General features: G+C 41.5%; 1 protein-coding gene across 1 annotated transcript; it reads right to left on the bottom strand.

Moving 5' to 3' along the window:
* Positions 1 to 3,240: 3,240 nt before the first annotated feature.
* On the bottom strand, positions 3,241 to 9,347 carry rnft1 (ring finger protein, transmembrane 1). Its single transcript, XM_080748847.1, has 9 exons — positions 9,191 to 9,347; positions 7,013 to 7,458; positions 6,849 to 6,925; positions 6,107 to 6,207; positions 5,390 to 5,543; positions 4,823 to 4,981; positions 4,204 to 4,269; positions 3,992 to 4,093; positions 3,241 to 3,857 (listed from the first exon to the last, which is right to left on the bottom strand). Exons 1-9 carry the CDS (start codon positions 9,214 to 9,216, stop codon positions 3,723 to 3,725), a joined length of 1,266 nt encoding a protein of 421 aa, XP_080604973.1. The 5' UTR covers positions 9,217 to 9,347; the 3' UTR covers positions 3,241 to 3,722.
* Between the last annotated feature and the right edge of the window lie 11,142 nt (positions 9,348 to 20,489).

Here is a 20,489-nt window from a genome sequence, read left to right as displayed (position 1 = left end):
CTATTGTGAAAATAGCAGATCTACATGCTCACAACTTGGCCTTTTTCACAATTTCTGCCTCTATATATTTGACAATTTGGCCAATGTTTAATTTGTCATTTTAGAGGTTTTAAAAAGTCCTTAAATTGGCACTTTAGAAATGTGAAGATACCCTCTATACACTCAAACTTATTGTTGGTTTGTTTACTGTTGAGTGAGAAAACAATGTTTCACATTAAGTTAATAATTTGGGGGTCGTGTGTGATGTGATGACGCCATCAAACGATAAAGTCGACTTCAACTCAACTTTTTACGGAGTCGAGTCGACTTGCAAAAATCACAAGTCGTTAATGCCCTATCCTGTACACCTTCCACTTGAGTACGACTCTGTAGGGATTTCCTATGATATATATTTATTTACTTCAAGTGCCATTCTCGACTGCGTCAGGCACACTATGCAAATTAAGTATTTATTGTGTACTGTTGTAGACCATGCAGTTATGAATATGTAAGACTTTGATTTTATGTCATTCATTGGGGGAGGGGGGGTTATTATTTTGTCAAATAAGCATGTATGAATTTTTATTTACAGCTATCTCTCAAAGTTACCTCAAATGCAGCTTTTTGTTTTATTCTTTACAAAATGTGTATATCATCCCACAAGCATAGAGTAGCTATAGGGAACTTTCAGACACCAACATTTAGCATTTTCTTTGTTCAACACTTGAACTTCAGTTGCTTGTTTGCAGTGGTAAAATATGGGTAGCATAGTGTGTGTGTGTATGGGGGGCTGTTTTCAAAACCCTCACTGGGTTGGCAGTGTGTATTTCTTGAAAGATCACAGCTTGTGTGTGTGTATATATATATATATATATATATATATATATATATATAGATACTGTAGATGTGTATGGAATGCTTTGAAACTCATCCTGATTATGATCTTCCAATTGATTGTGATGTGAGTGGAGCTGGTGTTCCTGCAGTGTTTCTCATAGTGGAGTCCAGAGAAGCTCATAGCAGTGCATCTCCAAGATGGTTTCATTTGACTGTTCAGGTATCACAATGAGTGAATGTCTTCTGCAAAATGTCTGTATCGAAAGGCAACCTCGGTCAAAATCTGGTCTATTATACATTACATAATTATACAATATTCATTAAACACGCAAGTGTGTCAAATATCTGCTTTGAATATAATGGGTATGGTTCAAATGTGAGTGCAACGAGGAATATTCATCACGCTCTTTTCAGCCCATCAATTCCATGAGATTCTGGATGGTGAAATGTTATGTATCATGTACATAATATGATAATGAAATAAATCTTCATTTTTTCAAGAAAGTGACTTAATTGCTAATATATTTTCATCTGCCTACTATCTTAATCTTTTGGTTTTTGTGTGGATCTGAGAAATGGACTAAAATGACTTTCTTTTAATGCCCCTTAAGTTTTTCAGTCTAATCTAGCTGTTATCTGAAACTATTTAGTTGAAAATAGTGAAGAAACACTGGGATAGCACATCAAGTAGGAATTTCAACAACGCCCCATTTATTCAACAGGGCAGGCTGGTGTAGTGAGGTGTCGGTACTGTATGAATATTTTCAGATTGCCTAGGTTTGGTCATATTGTGACAGCCTCAGATCATTTCAAAACTCTTTAGCAGACTCAGCCAGTGGACATGCACATACTGTACAAATTCCACCCAATATGACTACAGTCAGTGCATTACAGACGGAACATTATGCTGCCTGAAAATCTATTTCCTTACACAACAAATGCAATTTGAACAATATTTTTCTAAAGCATGAAAAAGTCCTTAGTAATAATCTACAGTAATAAGTCACATAACTAAATCAATACAACTTTATTCAGATTGGTCAAAACAAGAAGCTGGAAAACATGGTCATTATTTCAGTAAATTTACAATAATAAAATATACATGTCCCATTCTTTGGTTTTACAAAAAGGTCACACCACCTCTATATAAAAATACTTTGTGCTGTCAGTTTCTCACAATCCTAGTTTGTTTTTTTCAGTCAAGAAAATATGTATTAGCCTATGTCCCAAAGGCTATAAAGCAAACTACAATAAAGAGAAAGTTATGTTCACTGTTTGTTTATATACCCATTTTCATGTTCTACTACAGCAGTGGTTCTCAACCTGTGGGTCGGGACCCCCAAGGGGGTCCCCACATTATTTTGGGGGGTCCCCAGATGATTAACTTAATGTTGCAACATTGTTTCACTCAACAGTAAACAAACCAACATAAAGTTTAAGTGTATAGAAGTGACAATTTAAGGACGTTTTAATACCTCTAAAATGACAAATTAAACATTGGCCAAATTGTCAAATATAAGAGGCAGAAATTGTGAAAATAGCAGATCTATATGCTCACACATCTCATCTACATGCTCACAACACAATGCGTTTTGAGCATGTAGATCTGCTATTTTCACAATAGAACTGTGTTATACAAAAATAACACGGTTGAGTCAACTGTACGGGGTCCCCAGTTAAAATACGATTATTGTGAGGGGTCCCCAGTTAAAATATTATTTTGGGGGTCCCCGGCCTGAAAAGGTTGAGAACCACTGTACTACAGTGCCAGCAGTAGCCTGACATCACGGCGGTCACTGGATACTACTATATATTAAGAGCTTCACAGCTTTATGAAGGCCCTGCAGTGTGCTCGCTTGCATTCAGTCTGGTATCTGTCGCATTCATGCTGACAAATACATTTTGAATAAAGGGAAGTAAACAAGTTTCATTTGGAGGGTTTTGGTGTTTTAGGTGTAAAGAAACATTTTTTTTATAATTTGGAAAAATACAACAAACCTAGTCAAACAAAACGTGTTTTGTGTAGTCCACAATTTGGTGGACTACACAACCAGTTGTGATGAAATTAATTAAAATGTGATATATTTCTCTCGTGTCAATATTTACAAGTAAAAGAAACATGCCCTCCTGCCCCCGTGATGACATTTTCAATTTGTTCACCTACTGACAAAATAAGTTGGAAAAATGCACCACGATAAAATAAAACAAAGGAAAATGACGGCAGAGAGCATGCATAAATTGTCAAAGTGACAAACGGGGTCTAACCAAGGTGCAAGATAGTATGCCCGTATTGTCCCTCACGAGTAGAGGGCACAGCCCTTAATGAATGAACAGTGTGGTCAACATTACAAATCAACTATTACTGCGCACAACATGAAATGGTTATGGACAACAGGGGTGTCATAAGGGGGGGGGGGGAAGAATGGGACTAGGGCCTTAATTATTTTATACTTTAGCTATTGAAAAATAGCAGATATACAAGCTCACAGCGCGGCACCGAGTGCCGCGCTGCGAGCTTGTAGATCTGCTATTTTTGAAAAGTCGTGAATATGTGTGCAAATATTTGAATATACTGTATGTATAAGCGAACATTTGTAACTAAAATGTTGCTTCTGGGAGGTCCCTGGAACTACATATTTTGAGATGGGAAACAGGTTTTTCAAAAAACCTTAGAAAGGATTTGAAATATTCAAAGACAAAAAATAGCAGATCTGCAAGCTCGCAGCGTGGCACTCGGTGCCACACTGTGAGCTAGTATATCTGCTATTTTTCAATAGTTAAAGCGCAAAATAATGCGTTCCCAGTCTAAATGGGTTAAACCCCCTCCCCCTATGAAGAACATTCGCAGTGAATCCTTGTACCCAGGGCCCAGAATTTGGTGCGACACCCCTGGTCTTGTGTCACAGTCAATAGATTTGCAGGTGGGGTGAGGTGGCACCGTCTCTCCATTTGTAGACCTTCTCTGTGATGACCGTCCGACAGAGGGGGCAGCTCTTCTCACGGTTGAACCACAAAGCGATGCATTCGTCACAGAATATATGCTAGAAAGCAGAGATGGAAGCAACTTAGTATTTATTAAGAATTAAATGCCAGATGATACACAGACATGTTTGGTAATGAGTGTGTACATAATGAGATCAGCTCTGCATAAGCTTCTCTACATAGATTTTTTTACCTGACAGAGGAGGGCCCGAGGGTCCCGGTACTCTCCCTGGCAGATGGGGCAGATGTCCCCGGCGTCAATGCATTGGCTCCTGGTGGCTGCCGACCCCGAATGCTGGTAAACAAAAATTACAACAAACCAGAAAAGAAAAATACTTAAAACGGCTGGATGGATATTCCAAACTTTGGGCAATTTGGAAAGCAATTTACCGAGCAGCACTATACCTCGCCTTTGAGGAATAGCCTCACAGTTTTCAGGAAAGGCCCCCATTGTCCATAGAGTCCCAAGAGCTGCAGGAGAGAAAATCCAAGTCAGATGAGAGGGCAGATTTTTCTTTGAGGATTAGGCCTGTCACAATTATTACATAACCGTCTAATCGCAATTATTTGACATAATCACAATTATTTGACATAATCACAATTATTTTGTCATAATTGTCATAATCGTTTACATGTTGAAAATCTTTCATATGTTTTCAAACATTTTCCAAAATAGTGGAAATAGCAGATCTACAAGCCCAACGCGCCACGATATGCGACGCGTTGTGAGCTTGTAGATTGGCTATTTCCACGATCAATTCTTTTTTTTAAGTATAAAGTTGTCAATTATGTCAGTCATTTATTTCTTTGTATATTTAGTTTGTGTGTCATATCTGCCATGTGTGACTTCAAAGCATAAAGCCAAACAGAAATGCAAATGTCAATGACAAAAACACAATCAAATTGTTAATCGCAATTATTTGAGTGACAAATAATCGTCAAGTAAAATGTCATAATCGTGACAGCCCTATTGAGGATGACAGAAAATTCAGTGTCCAAGTAATAATCCACAGTGTTGCTGTACCTTGAGTATGAGGTAGACCAAAGCCAGTAGGACACCTAGTGTGAGTCCTGTGAAGTCGTCCACCTCCTGATAGGTGACTAGGTAGCGGAACCACAGAGGTACAGGAGCCATGGCCTGGTAGACCTGACCTAGCTCCTCTGTCAGCATCAGCCACCTCCCCTGGACCCCCCAAAAACACACAAATATAGATAAGGCATATGAAAATGTCATATCACGATTATTGTGATTTACGATATTATCGCGATAATAAAAATCCATTATGCGAGGCAGAACATTTGCCAAGACATTTGATAGAGAGTGAAAAAAGACTATCAAGTACGTACAGTATTATAAGTAGCCTTTAACAATTATAGAGGGTTTAAGTGGTACTGGATATGTAGCGCATCCCAGTGCATGACAGGAGGACGATATCACGATAAATTAAATCTCCACGATACGATTATCGTGAGTGTTTTTTTTAAGATCTAGCGCTCTGGTTCAAATAAGCTGACGTGCTGCCTGTATAATTATGCATGTCTTCATCAGAAGTGACGCCTTTTTGAAAGGAAACCCTTCTTACAAGCTTACCTGTGTTCTGTATGTCACCAGTGAAGAGGGCAGCAGCAAAATAAGGCACTTCATTCCCATGATAAGGAACTTAATTATAAAGTTGCTGATGCCAACTGCCCACAGAACCTCCCAGAATCCCAGGGGCTCAATGGTGGGGGGGAGGAAGATGAGGCTACGTTGAGGGACAGAATCACAGAGGAAGATACTTTTTTAGCTCCAAGTTCTCAATCAAAGCTTATTAACTCATTAACTGCCAAAAACGTGAATCCCTTAAAAATCCCGTTGTACCACCCTGCCACGCCCGTGAATCCCGTAAATAAAATAAAAAAAATATATATTTTTTTTTTTTTCAAAAAATTTTTTTTGGACCCCAAAAACGTTAGTAGGCATGATAGCGATCGCGAAATTGCTTGTTTAACCCCCATACAACCCCCATACAACTCAGGTAGCAGACCTCCAAGCTCACAACAGTGTAAAACATAATGGCTGCTATCTCATGAATGCCTGAACGGATTTCCATTCGGATTTTTTTGTTTGAAAGCTGTGAGCAATGTGGACACACGTGGTGCATTATCTAGGCATGGGTGTGCATGATCCGTGCACTATGAATTACATGGAAGTCTATGGAGACGAATGGCAGTTAAAGAGTACGAAGGTATTGTTAAATGGCAGCATATGAGTTAAGACCACAGACTACTATGATGTTCCACAGTTGTGTGCAGAGATTGGTCTCACCAGTGGTAAAGTGTCTCAGTGTAAAAGGTGTAGTAAAGGAGGAGTGAGGACAAGGTCAGGAAGAGTAGCAGCCATAGACACCGCAGCTTTGAGTTCCGGTCCTGCGGACACAGAAGAATCAGGAGCATGACTCCAATATATCCAAGTAAAATTGATGTACACAGCTGCAAATAATATGCTATCAGGGTTCCCACACATTTTTACCAATTAATTTCCAAAACCTTTCCAGAATATTTAACCCAATTTCCTGGACTATATAACAATAATTCAGCTCAATAACAAGTCGCTTAATCCTATGCGCAATGCCCAAAGACAGGTAGTGTATGCCAGTGGTTCTCAACCTTTTCAGGCTGTGACCCCCGAAATAATCATGTTTTAACTGGGGACCCGGACCCTGACGAGCATTAAGAGTTGAGGAATTTTGTATAAGACGTTTCTATTGTGAAAATAGCAGATCTACATGCTCACAACGAGGCGTTGTTGTGAGCATGTAGAACGGCTATTTTCACAATTTCTGCCTCTAATTTTTGACAATTTGGCCAATGTTTAATTTGTCAATTTGTCAAAATCAATAACCAAAGACAATGCATAGCTATTTCTTCCAGGACCTTCCAGGACCCATGATCAATTCCCAAACTTTTCCAGTACTGGAAAAATATTTTTCTAATTTCAAAATATTTCCAGGAATTTCATGACTGTGGGACCCTGTATGTATAATTGAAATGCATTTCTCTCTACTTGCCTGAAGAAAGACTTGAGTTTGAATGTTTCTATTCACATACAGAAAGGTAGTGAAGAGGCCAATCCCAACTGCAAGACCTGTGAAGACAGGAGAAGGTTAGCAATCAAGCCATGTTGCCTTGCATTGCCTCGACAGCTTTAAAAGTGGCCTTGGTGTTCTCATACCAAGTGCATGTTGGATGACCAGTTTAGCACACAGGATAACTAGGAAAGGAAGGCTCTTTTGGATCCAGCGGAAGAGGTAGCGCAGCTCAGTGAAAGAGGTGCTTGGTTCCCCAGACTCTGGATCAGCGTCGGGTGGCTCAGTCGCCGACTCTGCATGCGAGTGCTGCTGGGGGCGAGTGTGTCCATGCGTGTGAGAGTGGCTATGGGAGTTGGCTCGGGATCTCCTGGAGGACGCCCCTCCACTGGGCTCAGCTGGTCCACCGGTCATGGGCACCCGCACCTCGGTACTGTCGGGTGCACTGACACCTCCCGCGGCTGGTGTCCTGGTAAGCTCTGGTTGCAGAGGCAGGGATAGACCGTTTACTGCATGCGAGTCCCCGTCGTTTGAATTTGGCTGCATCACAGTTGGCGACTCCCTCAGTTTTAATGCTCTTCTGGAATCAATCCTTTAACAAATGAAAGAGGGTGTGAAGAAAGACACGCAACAAAGATGTCTTAATTATCAGCATGATCGTTAACATGTACATGAACAACAGTCTACTTATGTATTAAATTGTGTATTACATTTTCTGCCAAAATATTCAAATGGCTATGATGATAGATGAAAAGAGTTGACCCAAAGTCTCAGTGATCATCACTATGAATGCTGCTAGATTAATTCCTCCTAAAAAATGCTTTATTGCTTGATTCTGATTAGCCAATCACTGAATTCATCGGCCTGTAATTTTTTGAATGACTGCTGCCTGCTATCAAATACAGGTTAGGTGGGCACAAGGGACATCTAGGGCTAGGCAACTCTGTAAAATTGCCTATTTTGTCCAAAATGTAAAAATGTATATATATTTGAAAAATGGTCTGAAGTGATGTAAAGTATGCATGGTGTGAACATGCACGCATCATTATGAGACTTCATTTTATCCTTCAACTTCTTGTTTATGCCCCAAAATGACTGGATATACAAGACGTTTTGTAGCAATTGTAGAAATATTAGATCTTTTCTCAAATGTTTAAGCATGTTCTAATCATGTAGGTCTATACTTTTTATATTTTTCCAAATATTTTATTTTTTAACATTTGGAAAGAAATGGCCAATTTAACACCGAGGTTCCCACTCTTCCTTGGTGCCAACCTACACCTGTTACTCTGCTATCTATCAATAACAGACCGCTTTCAAATCAAATACTCAGAACACCTGGCGCATATCAGCCTGGGTTGCTGCTTGATTTTTACGTATCCAATATTGCAGCCGTGTAAACAAACACATGATGTCATTTACACTACAACTAAACAGCACACTCAAAAATGTTTTTAAAAACCCGAGAAGCGGGAAATAGAATATGCAGTAACCGAATATTGATTATATTTCATCGACATGGACGCGCCTGGCTGGAAGTGGCAACATAATGGACTACTTTTAAGTAACGAAAGGTAAGCAACGAACCCCTTTTAAAATAAATCAAATCGTTTTGTCGGTACTTTTGGTTGAGTTTATTCAATTATTTATTAAGCTGTGTGTAATAAGCGGGAGAGATAACTTATGGGTTTATTTCTCAATAATTATCTGATTCTGCTCCCCATTTTGAATTATCCCAGTCTTGTATGGAATATCACACATTCTAGGGCTGTAGTTAGGCCAGTGGTTCTGGGGTCCGGGGACCACCAGTGGTCCTTGAGGTGGTTCCAGGTGGTCCCCAGCTAAATTATGTAGTAACCAAATGGACCCTTATAGATCTGTAACTCTTGAATGGATCTTAATTGTTTTAATTAGTGTTAACCATCAGCATTACTCAATTTACAATAAATCTAAACAATTAGAGAATGTAGAAGATTTGTTATTTTGACCAATGTTTTGCCTGTCATCTCTCCTATATGGCACCAACTGACAGCATGGAATTGTTGACAAAATCCTATCCAACGATAACAAAATATTACAAAAGTTTTGGGGTCTGAGAGGCTAAACCTCATCAAATGGTGGTCCGTGGCTCAAATGATGAATAAATAATGGTCCTTGATATGAAAAGGGTTGGAAACCACTGCTGTGCATTAAGTTTTTATTTAATTCAATCTAATCTCAGTAGAATCCCTGAATAAACAGAAGACTGACATGACAGGCAGGCTGCTATGGCTAGCAGCTGCTGCTACGCTACCTTTAGCAGGAAGTGCTCTCGCTCATTTTACCTGTCATTCTGCGGCCGGAGTTTCATGGTAAATTACTGTTGTTACCCATCTATAAAAACGTACGAAAGTACAAAACGAAGCAAAAAAAAAAAACGAAACTAAATGTAATTAAAACAAAACTAACTCGTTAGCTTGCTAGCTATGTCATAAGCTTATCGGTCAGAGACATTTTAAAATGTCAGCAGGCGTCACTTCTCTTCCTTGGATTACGCTGGAAGATTTGACATTACTGCCATCTATTGGCGTTTTTGAGACCATGCGTCTCAATGCATTTTCACCTTGGGCTTGGTGGAAATAATAAGTGGTGATGCGAGGTTAATTTACACCAGTGGTTCTCAAACCTTTTCATGTCAAGGACCCCCAAATTGACACTTAGCCCACGGACCCCCATTCGAAAAGATACGCCAGGGACAAGAGAAGATTGTTACGGCTCTGCTCTAGCAGTGATTCTGAACCATTTTAATTTCAAGGACCCCCACATTTTGACATGCAGGCGACCCCATTTAATGGCATTTCTATATCTCTGAGACCCCAATTTATATTGTTAAATCAATGTTAATTTAACTCAGAGTATACAAATGGAACCAAATGGGTCCATTTGGTTCCATTTGTATACTCTCCATAAGGGTCCATTTGGTTCATAACTACGTATCATTTAGCTGGGGACCTACTATACATTTTTGCCTTTACTACAATACCGTTATTGAAGTAGCCTATTATTATCCTAGTATACTTCTGTGGTTGCTTTAGGCAACACACTATATTGTTCTAGGTCAGGGTACTAAAGTATCGTTAGATTTTCAATAGGAATTCAATTTTAAAAAATCATTTTTCTCTCAATTTTCTAATTTTCTAGCTCCCCATAAAATCAAATATTGGTTCATTTTTCCAATTTTCTAGCTTGCAAAAAAGTCAGGAAAATGCTTCAATTTTTTAAATGTGTGATTCATATTTGTCATTATTTGATTTGGAACCGACAAAGGAAAAACATCTTTAAAAAAGGTATTTTTCATTTTTTTACCACATTACGAATATCAAAAAATGGACCAATTTTTCCAATTTTCTAGCTTGCAAAAAAATCAGGAAAATGCTTCAATTTTTTAAATGTGTGATTCGTCTTTGTCATTATTTGATTTGGAACCGACAAAGGAAAAACATCTTGAAAAAGGTATTTCTTAATTTCTTACCCCATTACAACAATCAAAAAATGGGCCCATTTTTCCAATTTTCTAGCCCACAAAAAAATCAGGAAAATGCTTAAAATTTGTTCAATTTTTTGAATGTGTGATTCATATTTTGACATTATTTGATTTGGAACCGACAAACAAAAAATAGGCCCATTATTCAATTTTCAAGTCCAGGAAAGAAATCGTCATCATGAATGTCACGTGACCACGTGTCAAGTCACATGGTACACAACTTCAAAATAAAAGCTGTAGGCTAGTCTAACATCCAAGTAATAGGATCAACATGCAGGCAGGCAGGGGGTCCATGAGGGGTTTACAAGGGGGTCCATGGCTGGTTCCCAAAGTGTGGTTTGCGGACCCCCAGGGTTTCTATGGCTGGTTCACAACAGCCTGGTACACGTACAGCCATGGCTGGTTCCCAAAGTGTGGTTCGGGGACCTCTTGAGGTCCATGACGGATTTCCAAGGGGGTCCATGGCTGGTTAGCAATAAATGTGGTTCGGGGACCTCTGGGGGTCCCTGAGGGGTTTCCAAAGGGGTCCATGGCTGGTTAGCAATAAGTGTAATTGCGACCGTAGGTCGCTACTTACTATCACAGCCTGCACAAACTGTCCGTCTGTCTGTCTGTCTGTCCCTCTGTCTGTCACACCTCACACGTCACACTATTGCCCTGCTCATATCTCCGGGTCCCTGGGGGACCCCCAGATGTAAAAAATGACCAAATATGCAAAAATGACCAAATGACCACCCCAACGGGGCTGCTCACGGGGAATTCCCGGGGACCACCGACTCCTGCTGCTCCAGAACGGATGCCAAAGTGGTGGCGCCCCCAGTGGAGGACCCCCTCCACTGCAGCTCACATAAAATGCCGTAACTCGGGCTAGGAGCGTCCGGGAGAGCCGGGGCCGGTACCTATTCGTCCGCCAAGGCAACGCGGAGACCCCACCCCTCATTTCTCACATGGCCCTCTTCTAGCGCCACCATGAGGCCGATTCTTGCAAAACACATTTTTGGACACTGCTCCTACAGATTTTGCCCTAAAATCACGCACATCGGTACACAGTATGTCTACACATTGCCCACACAACTAGGAACCAATGGCAGTTACAGCCCTCTTTGTGTATACATGTGACCTACGGTCGCTTATCTCCCGATTAGGGAGTCTTACTGGTAGTGTAATAGGTGAAATAGTGTAATAGTGCATTACTTGTAATATTGAAATAGCATAAATGTTATTGCGACCGTTAGGTCGCAGTTACTATCAAAACCTCGACCAGCTGTGAGTCCGTCCGTCCGTCAGTCAGTCAGTCTGTCTGTCTGTCTGTCACACGTCACACTTTTGCCCTGCTCATATCTCCGCAACCGTTGCCCAGATCCATGCCAAATTTTGCACACATACTCCTTGCCTGCCAAACCACAACCTCCACCCATCAATTCACACATGACCCTCTTCTAGCGCCACCATGAGGCCGATTCTTGCAAAACAAATTTTTGGACACAGCTCCTAAATTTTTTGTCCTAAAATCACGCAAATCGGTACACAGTATGTCTACACTCATGTCATCAACATGGATCTGTCCCATATAGCGCCACCTTCAGGCCGATTTTTCAAACACATTTTTGGACTCTGCAAAGCGTGATTTTAGGATGCCCTGATGGTGGCGCTATCTCGGACAGATCCATGCTGATGACATGAGTGTAGACATAATGTGTACCGCTTTACGTGATTTTAGGGCAGAATTTGTAGGAGCAGTGTCCAAAAAATTATGTGTTTTGCAAGAAGCGGCCTCATGGTGGCGCTAGAAGAGGGAGAAATGGGGTAGTGGTTTGGCAGCCAAAACCACTATGAGAAGGGCAAAAGTGTGACTGAAAGTCTGACTGACTGACAGACTGACTGACAGACTGACAGCTGGTGGAGGTTTTGATAAGAATGCACTATTACACTATTTCACCTATTACACTACCAGTAAGACTCCCTAATCGGGAGATAAGCGACCGTTGGTCGCTTATCTCCACAAAAAGGCCAAAAGTTTGTTTTACCAAAATCGTCCTGATGGTGGCGCTGGATGGGACAGATGCGTTTTGATTACATGACTGTGCGATTTGTGTGATTTTAGGGCAAAATCTGTAGGAGCAGTGTCCAAAAATGTGTTTAAAAAAATCGGCCTGAAGGTGGCGCTAAATGGGACAGATCCATGTTGATGAGATGAGTGTAGACATACTGTGTACCGATTTGCGTGATTTTAGGGCAAAATATGTAGGAGCAGTGTCTCTGTGTACTAGCGATTTGCGTGATTTTAGGGCAAAATCTGTAGGAGCAGTGTCCAAAAATGTGTTTTAAAAAATCGGCCTGAAGGTGGCGCTAAATGGGACAGATCCATGTTGATGAGATGAGTGTAGACATACTGTGTAGCGATTTGCGTGATTTTAGGGCAAAGATTGTAGGAGCAGTGTCCAAAAATGTGTTTTAAAAAATCGGCCTGAAGGTGGCGCTATATGGGACAGATCCAAGTTGATGACATGAGTGTAGACATACTGTGTACCGATTTGTGTGATTTTAGGGCAAAAATTTTAGGAGCAGTGTCCAAAAATGTGTTTTGCAGAATCGACCTCATGGTGGCGCTAGAAGAGGGCCATATGAGAAATGAGAGGTGGGGTCTCCGCGCCGCCGAGGCGGACGAATAGGTACCGGCCCCGGCTCTCCCGGTCGCTCCTAGCCCGAGTTAAGGCATTTTATGTGAGCTGCAGTGGAGGGGGTCCTCCACTGGGGGCGCCACCACTTTTGCATCCGTTCTGGAGCACCAGGAGTCGGTGGTCCCCGGGAATTCCCCGTGAGCAGCCCCGTTGGGGTGGTCTTTTTTGCACATTTGGTCATTTTTTACACCTGGGGTTCCCCCAGGGACCTGGGGGTCCCTGGAGCTCCGGGGGTCCTTCGAGGTTGTAGTTTGGCAGGCAAGGAGTTTGTATGGAAATTTTGGCATGGATCGGGGCAACGGTGGCGGAGATATGAGTAGGGGGAAAGTGTGACGTGTGACGAGTGACGTGACGGAGGGAAGGACAGGCTGACGGCTGGTGGAGGTTTGGATAGTAGAGAGTGTAAAAGTAACTGCGACCTACTACGGTCGCAATTAAACACACTTATTGCTAACCAGCCATGGACCCCCTTGGAAACCCCTCAGGGACCCCCAGAGGTCCCCGAACCACACTTTGAGAACCAGCCATGGACCCCCTTGGAAATCCGTCATGGACCTCCAGAGGTCCCCGAACCACACTTTGGGAACCAGCCATGGCTGTACGTGTACCAGGCTGTTGTGAACCAGCCATAGAAACCCTGGGGGTCCCCAAACCACACTTTGGGAACCAGCCATGGACCCCCTTGTAAACCCCTCATGGACCCCCTGCCTGCCTGCATGTTGATCCTATTACTTGTTGGATGTTAGACTAGCCTACAGCTTTTATTTTGAAGTTGTGTACCATGTGACTTGACACGTGGTCACGTGACATTCATGATGACGATTTCTTTCCTGGACTTGAAAATTGAATAATGGGCCTATTTTTTGTTTGTCGGTTCCAAATCAAATAATGCCAAAATATGAATCACACATTCAAAAAATTGAGCAAATTTTAAGCATTTTCCTGATTTTTTTGTGGGCTAGAAAATTGGAAAAATGGGCCCATTTTTTGATTGTTGTAATGGGGTAAGAAATTAAGAAATACCTTTTTCAAGATGTTTTTCCTTTGTCGGTTCCAAATCAAATAATGACAAAGACGAATCACACATTTAAAAAATTGAAGCATTTTCCTGATTTTTTTGCAAGCTAGAAAATTGGAAAATTGGTCCATTTTTTGATATTCGTAATGTGGTAAAAAAATGAAAAATAACTTTTTTAAAGATGTTTTTCCTTTGTCGGTTCCAAATCAAATAATGACAAATATGAATCACACATTTAAAAAATTGAAGCATTTTCCTGATTTTTTTGCAAGCTAGAAAATTGGAAAAATGAACCAATATTTGATTTTATGGGGAGCTAGAAAATTAGAAAATTGAGAGAAAAATGATTTTTTAAAATTGAATTCCTATTGAAAATCTAACGATACTTTAGTACCCTGACCGTTCTAGCCTAGGTCAGAGGACTTTTATGCCAGCAAAGTGAACATGCTTTTTGTAAACTTTTGCACAAACGTAAAAGTGAAGCTTCATGGTACACAAACATAGCTATGCATTGTTTTTGTTTTTTGATTTTGTTAACTCATTTACTGACACCATAAATCGACTTTGAGGCTTCCCTGCCACGATTTTCGTACCTTTTGCCGTGGGCACGTGCGTGTCCATCTTGCACAATCCATGAGGACTGCCCCATGAACCGACCTCTCAGTAGTCCAATTTAGGGTTTAGGGTTAGGGTTAGGTTTAGGCATAGTTTTACTGAGGTTAGGGTTAGGGTTAAGGTTAGGTTTAGCTGGTCTAACCAAAGGGAGGTCGAACCAATGACATGTTACCCACAGCGTGCATGCTTTAGCTTTTGCTACAATGCCTGTCTTTGGGCATTGCACATAGGAGTAAGCGACTCATTATTGCGCTGAATTATTGTTATATAGTCCTGGAAATTGGGTTAAATCTTCTGGAAAAGTTTTGGAAATTCATTGGTAAAAATGTGTGGAAACCCTGCAAGGCGCAAGTTGGCACCTCGGCAGAGTGCCAACTTGCCCAACCACATACCGGTACAGACAGCACCAATCACAGTAGGCCTACTTGCGCGCACAAGTAGGTCATACAGCACATGGCCACGGGTGCACAAGAAGCAAGTTGGAACCTCGACAGAGTGCTGTCTAGTTACTTGCGCCAGCAAGTGTCCTTCTTTGTTTAAGTCCGTAGCCCAATCAGGGACCAGCATTTGGCCTTCTTGTGCACAAGGAGCAAGTTGGCACCTCGACAGAGTGCAGATCTAGTTCTATTTTAGCTTTAGTCTTTTGGCAGCCTTGGCTATACCAACAGTGACTGAAAAGTTCACACCTAGTGTGAAGTGAGCGGTGCAGGTGCTATTTATGAGTCAGTGCAACCACACTTGCAATTTCCCAGAATTTGCACCTTTCTATTTAGTGTGACTGTGATTGCCTGTATAGTCTGGTAGGAAGGGGGGCCCAATGCACCCGAAAGATATATTTCTCTAACCTACGTTTTTAGAATGCTTAAGGTGTCTAGTTAATGAATATTGATGTTCCCAGAGATACATCTGACAGAAACCATTCACCCCATTTTATGTTTGTCTTTGCAAGATGAATTGATTGATATGAACATTTGCCATGGTTTCATCATGTTTAGTGCATAAAAACCCAACTAAACACAAAAACATTTATTCACCTAAACTGGATCACAACAACTCCTCCCCCATGCACCCTATTGATATATTTTTTTTCTAACATTTGCATTTTTACAATCTTCAAGAAGTGTAGTAAACGAACATTGATGTTCCTCATTTGAAATATTGACACGTGTTTTTTTGTGTGTGAGAAACAGATTCTGAGAAGAAAGTGGGGATGGATCGGTCACACCCTGAGAAAACTGGCAACCAGTACCACACGCCAGGCCCTGACTTGGAACCCTCAGGGGAAGCGGAAGAGAGCGCGGCCTAAGAACACCTGGAGACGAGACACTGAGGCGGAGCTCAAGAGACAGGGAACCCGCTGGGGTTTTGAGTTGGGGCAGCCCAAAGACGTGCTGGATGGAGAAGAGTCGTCGATGGCCTATGCTCCACTGGGAGCGATGGGCCTAAGTAAGTAAGTGTTTATTCTGGCATATTGGTTCGGTTGCTGTGCTAGTGAATTTCCATAAATGCAAAAAAAGAATGTAAAATCTACGTAAGGTCTTAACTATACACTAGTAAGACGCCTCAGGGTGACACGCGACGTGCTATGTCTTGGCCATCTGACCAGTGATATATATATCGGAACAGTTACCCATATATGGGGACCCATATACCAGTCACCAGTCATAATTTCACTCCCCTTCTATCTAATTATTGGAAAGCATTAAACACTTGATATTAGCTGTGTTTTCATCTTTATATGGTTAAAAAACATTGGACACTAATTGGCTCTGGGAACATCAACATTCATTAACTAGACACCTTAAGGATTCTAAAAAGGTAGGTTAGAAAAATATATCTTTCGGGTGCATGGGACCCCCCTCTTCCTACCAGACTAAATGTGTCTCAATACAACACATAGGCTTGGCTGCTGTGCATCTATTCACAGAGATGAGATGAGACAAGACAAGACACCATGAACCTATATACCAGGGGTCTTCAACGTTTTCAGGCCAAGGACCCCTTAGTTGAGCGAGTGATGAAGCAGGGACCCCCACAGCCTTTGCAGAGATTCCATATAATTTAATCGTGGCAGCACAATCATTAGTGTATTTTGGATTCATGTCAATTTGTGTTTTCAGATATTTAACCACTTGAACCATCAATACTTAATAAACTAGACCTTTCACTGTACTTAGTCTGCTCTTTTCCCCCTCCAAAGCCCTTTGCTGAAAATAGCCGATCTACAAGCTCACAACGCCTCGCAGCGCAAGTGGTTAATATCAAGTGGTTAATATAAGAAAGGGGGAAAAAACAAGTTCCTATCACACAAAGATTTGGAGGACCCCCTGTAGTAACTCTGAGGACCCGCTAGGGGTCCCGGACCCCCTGTTGAAGACCCATACTTCTGACTTTCTTTGCATGACTACAAATGCAGCTACAGCAATAACAGGTCGTCAATATCCATTAGTGGCTCTGATGCATTGAGTGTGCTGCTGCGTGCAGAATGTCCATCATTTTTTTAATAAAACCAACTAAGAAGATGAGCATGTAATTATTAAAAGAGTACCGTAATTTCTGGACTATAAGCCGCACCTGAATATAAGCCGCACCAGCTAAATTTAGAACAAAAAACAAATGTTTACATATATAAGCCCCACCTGACTATAAGCCGCAGGTGTCCTTCCTGCTTCCCGCTAGAGAGCCCCTGGTGGCTGTAAAAATCTATATATAAATCCTTATTAAAGACCATTGTAAAACTAACGAACTGGCTGTTATGCCTCATTCACACTACAGATATATAGTTGAACGTTTTGCTTGGTAATTCAATGTAATCTCAATGGAAACCAGCTTTAAAGGCTGGGCGTGTCGGCTGTCCTTGGAATCCAGCCTTTAAAGCTGGTTTCCATTGAGATTACATTGAATTACCAAGCAAAACGTTCAACTATATATCTGTAGTGTGAATGAGGCATTAGCTGTAAAAATCTCTATATAAGTAGTTCACCCCCAAAATGGCCTTTTTTTCTATTGATTACTCACGCCATGGAGACTTGAGTTCAATAATATGTTTGGGATTTTGTCGCATTCCTTAGACAAAAATGTGATTACATTAAATTTACCCCCATTGATTACGGATGGGGACCCAAATGCATTCGGGTCCCGATCCGGAATCAATGAGGGTAAATTTACTAAATACAAAACAATATTATTGAACTCAAGTCTCCATGGCGTGAGTAATCAATAGAAAAAAGTCGTTAAAAAAAAAAGTCATCCTTTAAGGGATATTTCACTTTCAAAAAAACTTTTGGTAATTTCTGATCAGAAACACCCGTTCTTGATTCTGGTGACTCATACTGTCCTCCTAATACGTGAGCTGTGTTTTTTCAATTACTTTTTTATTTTTATTTTTTATAATTATTTTGGAAAATGAAAAATAAATAAATAAATACAGTAATACGGCCAGCTCACATATTACGAGGACAGTATATGCGTCACCAGAACCAAGAACGGGTGGTTTTGATGAATCTATCATGGTTAAAATGGAATTAAAATTATTTTTTTTGTATAGGAAGGGGCCGGGGGCATGTCTGATAACATTTATATCAAATATCTAAATACTGAATCAAGCAACTTAGAAACTGTCTGGGGATCTCCCAAAAGCAACTTGAGTGACAAGCCCTGCGGCCAATAATATTTTCCTGTGGGAGTTAACGTGAGACGTTTATGTGATCTGTGTCACGCTAGAGAGCCACCCATAGGATGGAGTTCTGAACTGACAGAACGCAGATAAACACCAACAGTTTTTTTTAAAGTGAAATATCCCTATAGGATATCACAATGAGGAGACATTACAGGATAGTGGCATTTATTCTGACCAGCTGCATGACCACTGCTGATGGTCAACCTCTTGTTTCCAGTTGACGTAGCTTTTTTACTTGTCCTAATTCAGGGTTCAGACAGCCACAGGGAAAAACTCTTTCTGAGCCTTGAGCCTCAGGTAGCCCGTGAGACACTTCCAGCGCTTTCCAGTCTGCATCGTCATAAACAGTCCATTACCGGGATGGTGTTTATTCTTCATAATCCCTTTTGCCCTCCTCAAGCACCCGCTGTCATACAGGTACGAGAAAGAACTCCCCGGTGTGCTCAGCTGACCTAACCACCTTCTGCAGCACACTTCCAAGTCTACGTTTGAGAATTTGTCTTTGATCTGATTGCACCGAAGATGTGTTGTCTTCTCTAATGTAGGTCTTGGCTTATTTCCCTTGACGGGACATGAACGTGCCGCGCAGCATTGCTCAGCCATCAAAGCTGAAAGGAGGCTAATGTGTAATGGCTGTATGAGTAGGCTACTCCCCAGCTCCCTCCCTCCCTGTACCCTGTAATTGCATTATTACACCAGTGAATTGTCAGTGGACTTGTACTACCCCCAGTCAAGACATGGGAACACGGGTCTGCGGAGGGAGGTTAACTTGACATATAAATTGCTATCTGCCAGAGATGAATGGAGCTCGCCATGAGAACAGATGAGCGGAGCAGTGACCTGACATTGCCTCTGACAAAACCCCCACCCCTTTCATCATTCTCTTCCTGCTCCTCTCTGCCCATAGTGCCAGCTGCCACTTGCTCTGATGTCTTTACTAAAAGCTGCCAAATATTCAATAGTCACACTGATTTGTAGCGTGCGCGTGTGTATGCAAGAGTGTGTGTGTGTGTGTGTGTGTGTGTGTGTGTGTGTGTGTGTGTGTGTGTGTGTGTGTGTGTGTGTGTGTGTGTGTGTGTGTGTGTGTGTGTGTGTGTGTGTGTGTGTGTGTGTGTGTGTGTGTGTGTGTGTGTGTGTGTGTGTGTGTGTGTGTGTGTGTGTGCGTGCAACCGTGTGTGCACCGTACATTTAAGTGGGAAACATTCATGATGTTGAAGTGCTGGCTCATTTACAAGATTACAGTTCAAACTATACCAAGTGAATTTCGTATTGCCATTCAGAGGTAGATTTTACATTCAGGAAACAGTCCATGAATTTCCTGTATAAGGCATTACTGTACAAGACAAACACATTGCAGTGTTTACTGGTCCATTATTGTTCAGAACCAATGTGTCTGTGGCAGTACCGTGACAGTGGCTCAGGAGGTAGAACATAGCAAACACTTGGGAACCAGAAGGTTCCCAGTTCGATCTCGGGCTCCCCCTGAGTAAGTGTCCTTGAGTAAGACGCTGAACCCCTAATTTCTCCCGATGAGCAGGTTGGTGAATGGATGAATATAATGCACAATCTATGTAAAGTGCCTTGGATAAAGGTGCTATATAAATGCACCATTTGTCATTTGGGTACTACAACAAACACTAGCTGTGTGTGATAACACGCTACGTGTTTTGGCCTGAGGGTGGGGGTAGAGAAATTGTCATGGAGTCATTAAAATGTTATCATCAGGGGGAGCATGAATGTGCTCAGCAAGTTTAATGGAAAACTATTTTGTAGTATTTGGAAAGGCCAAATCAATAGGGACATCCCATGGAAGAGCACATTGCGTTCCATGGCTTTAGACTATATTCACATGGCGGTCATCTTGCCATTAAGTTAATGAAATACTGCCAAGTTGGCATCCTGGTTTTTCAATGTAAAATGCAAACATGGCTGCGACGCCGGAAATGCCGCTCGCCTTCTGCGCAATGCACGATGGGATGTTGTGGATACAGACAGCAGTTTGTGATATATGGTACTTTGGAGCTAAATTGGTGGACAGGGTGCAAAGTGTTGGACAGAGATCAAAAGTTATTTCATTTGAGGCATCCTGGTGATAGTGTTCCTCTAC

Source organism: Nannobrachium achirus (genome assembly GCF_963921795.1).
Source record: "Nannobrachium achirus genome assembly, chromosome: 19".
In the NCBI taxonomy this organism is placed as follows: Eukaryota; Metazoa; Chordata; class Actinopteri; order Myctophiformes; family Myctophidae; genus Nannobrachium; species Nannobrachium achirus.
Note: the sequence above shows the minus strand (reverse complement) of the source record. Positions and strands in the feature narration are given on the sequence as shown.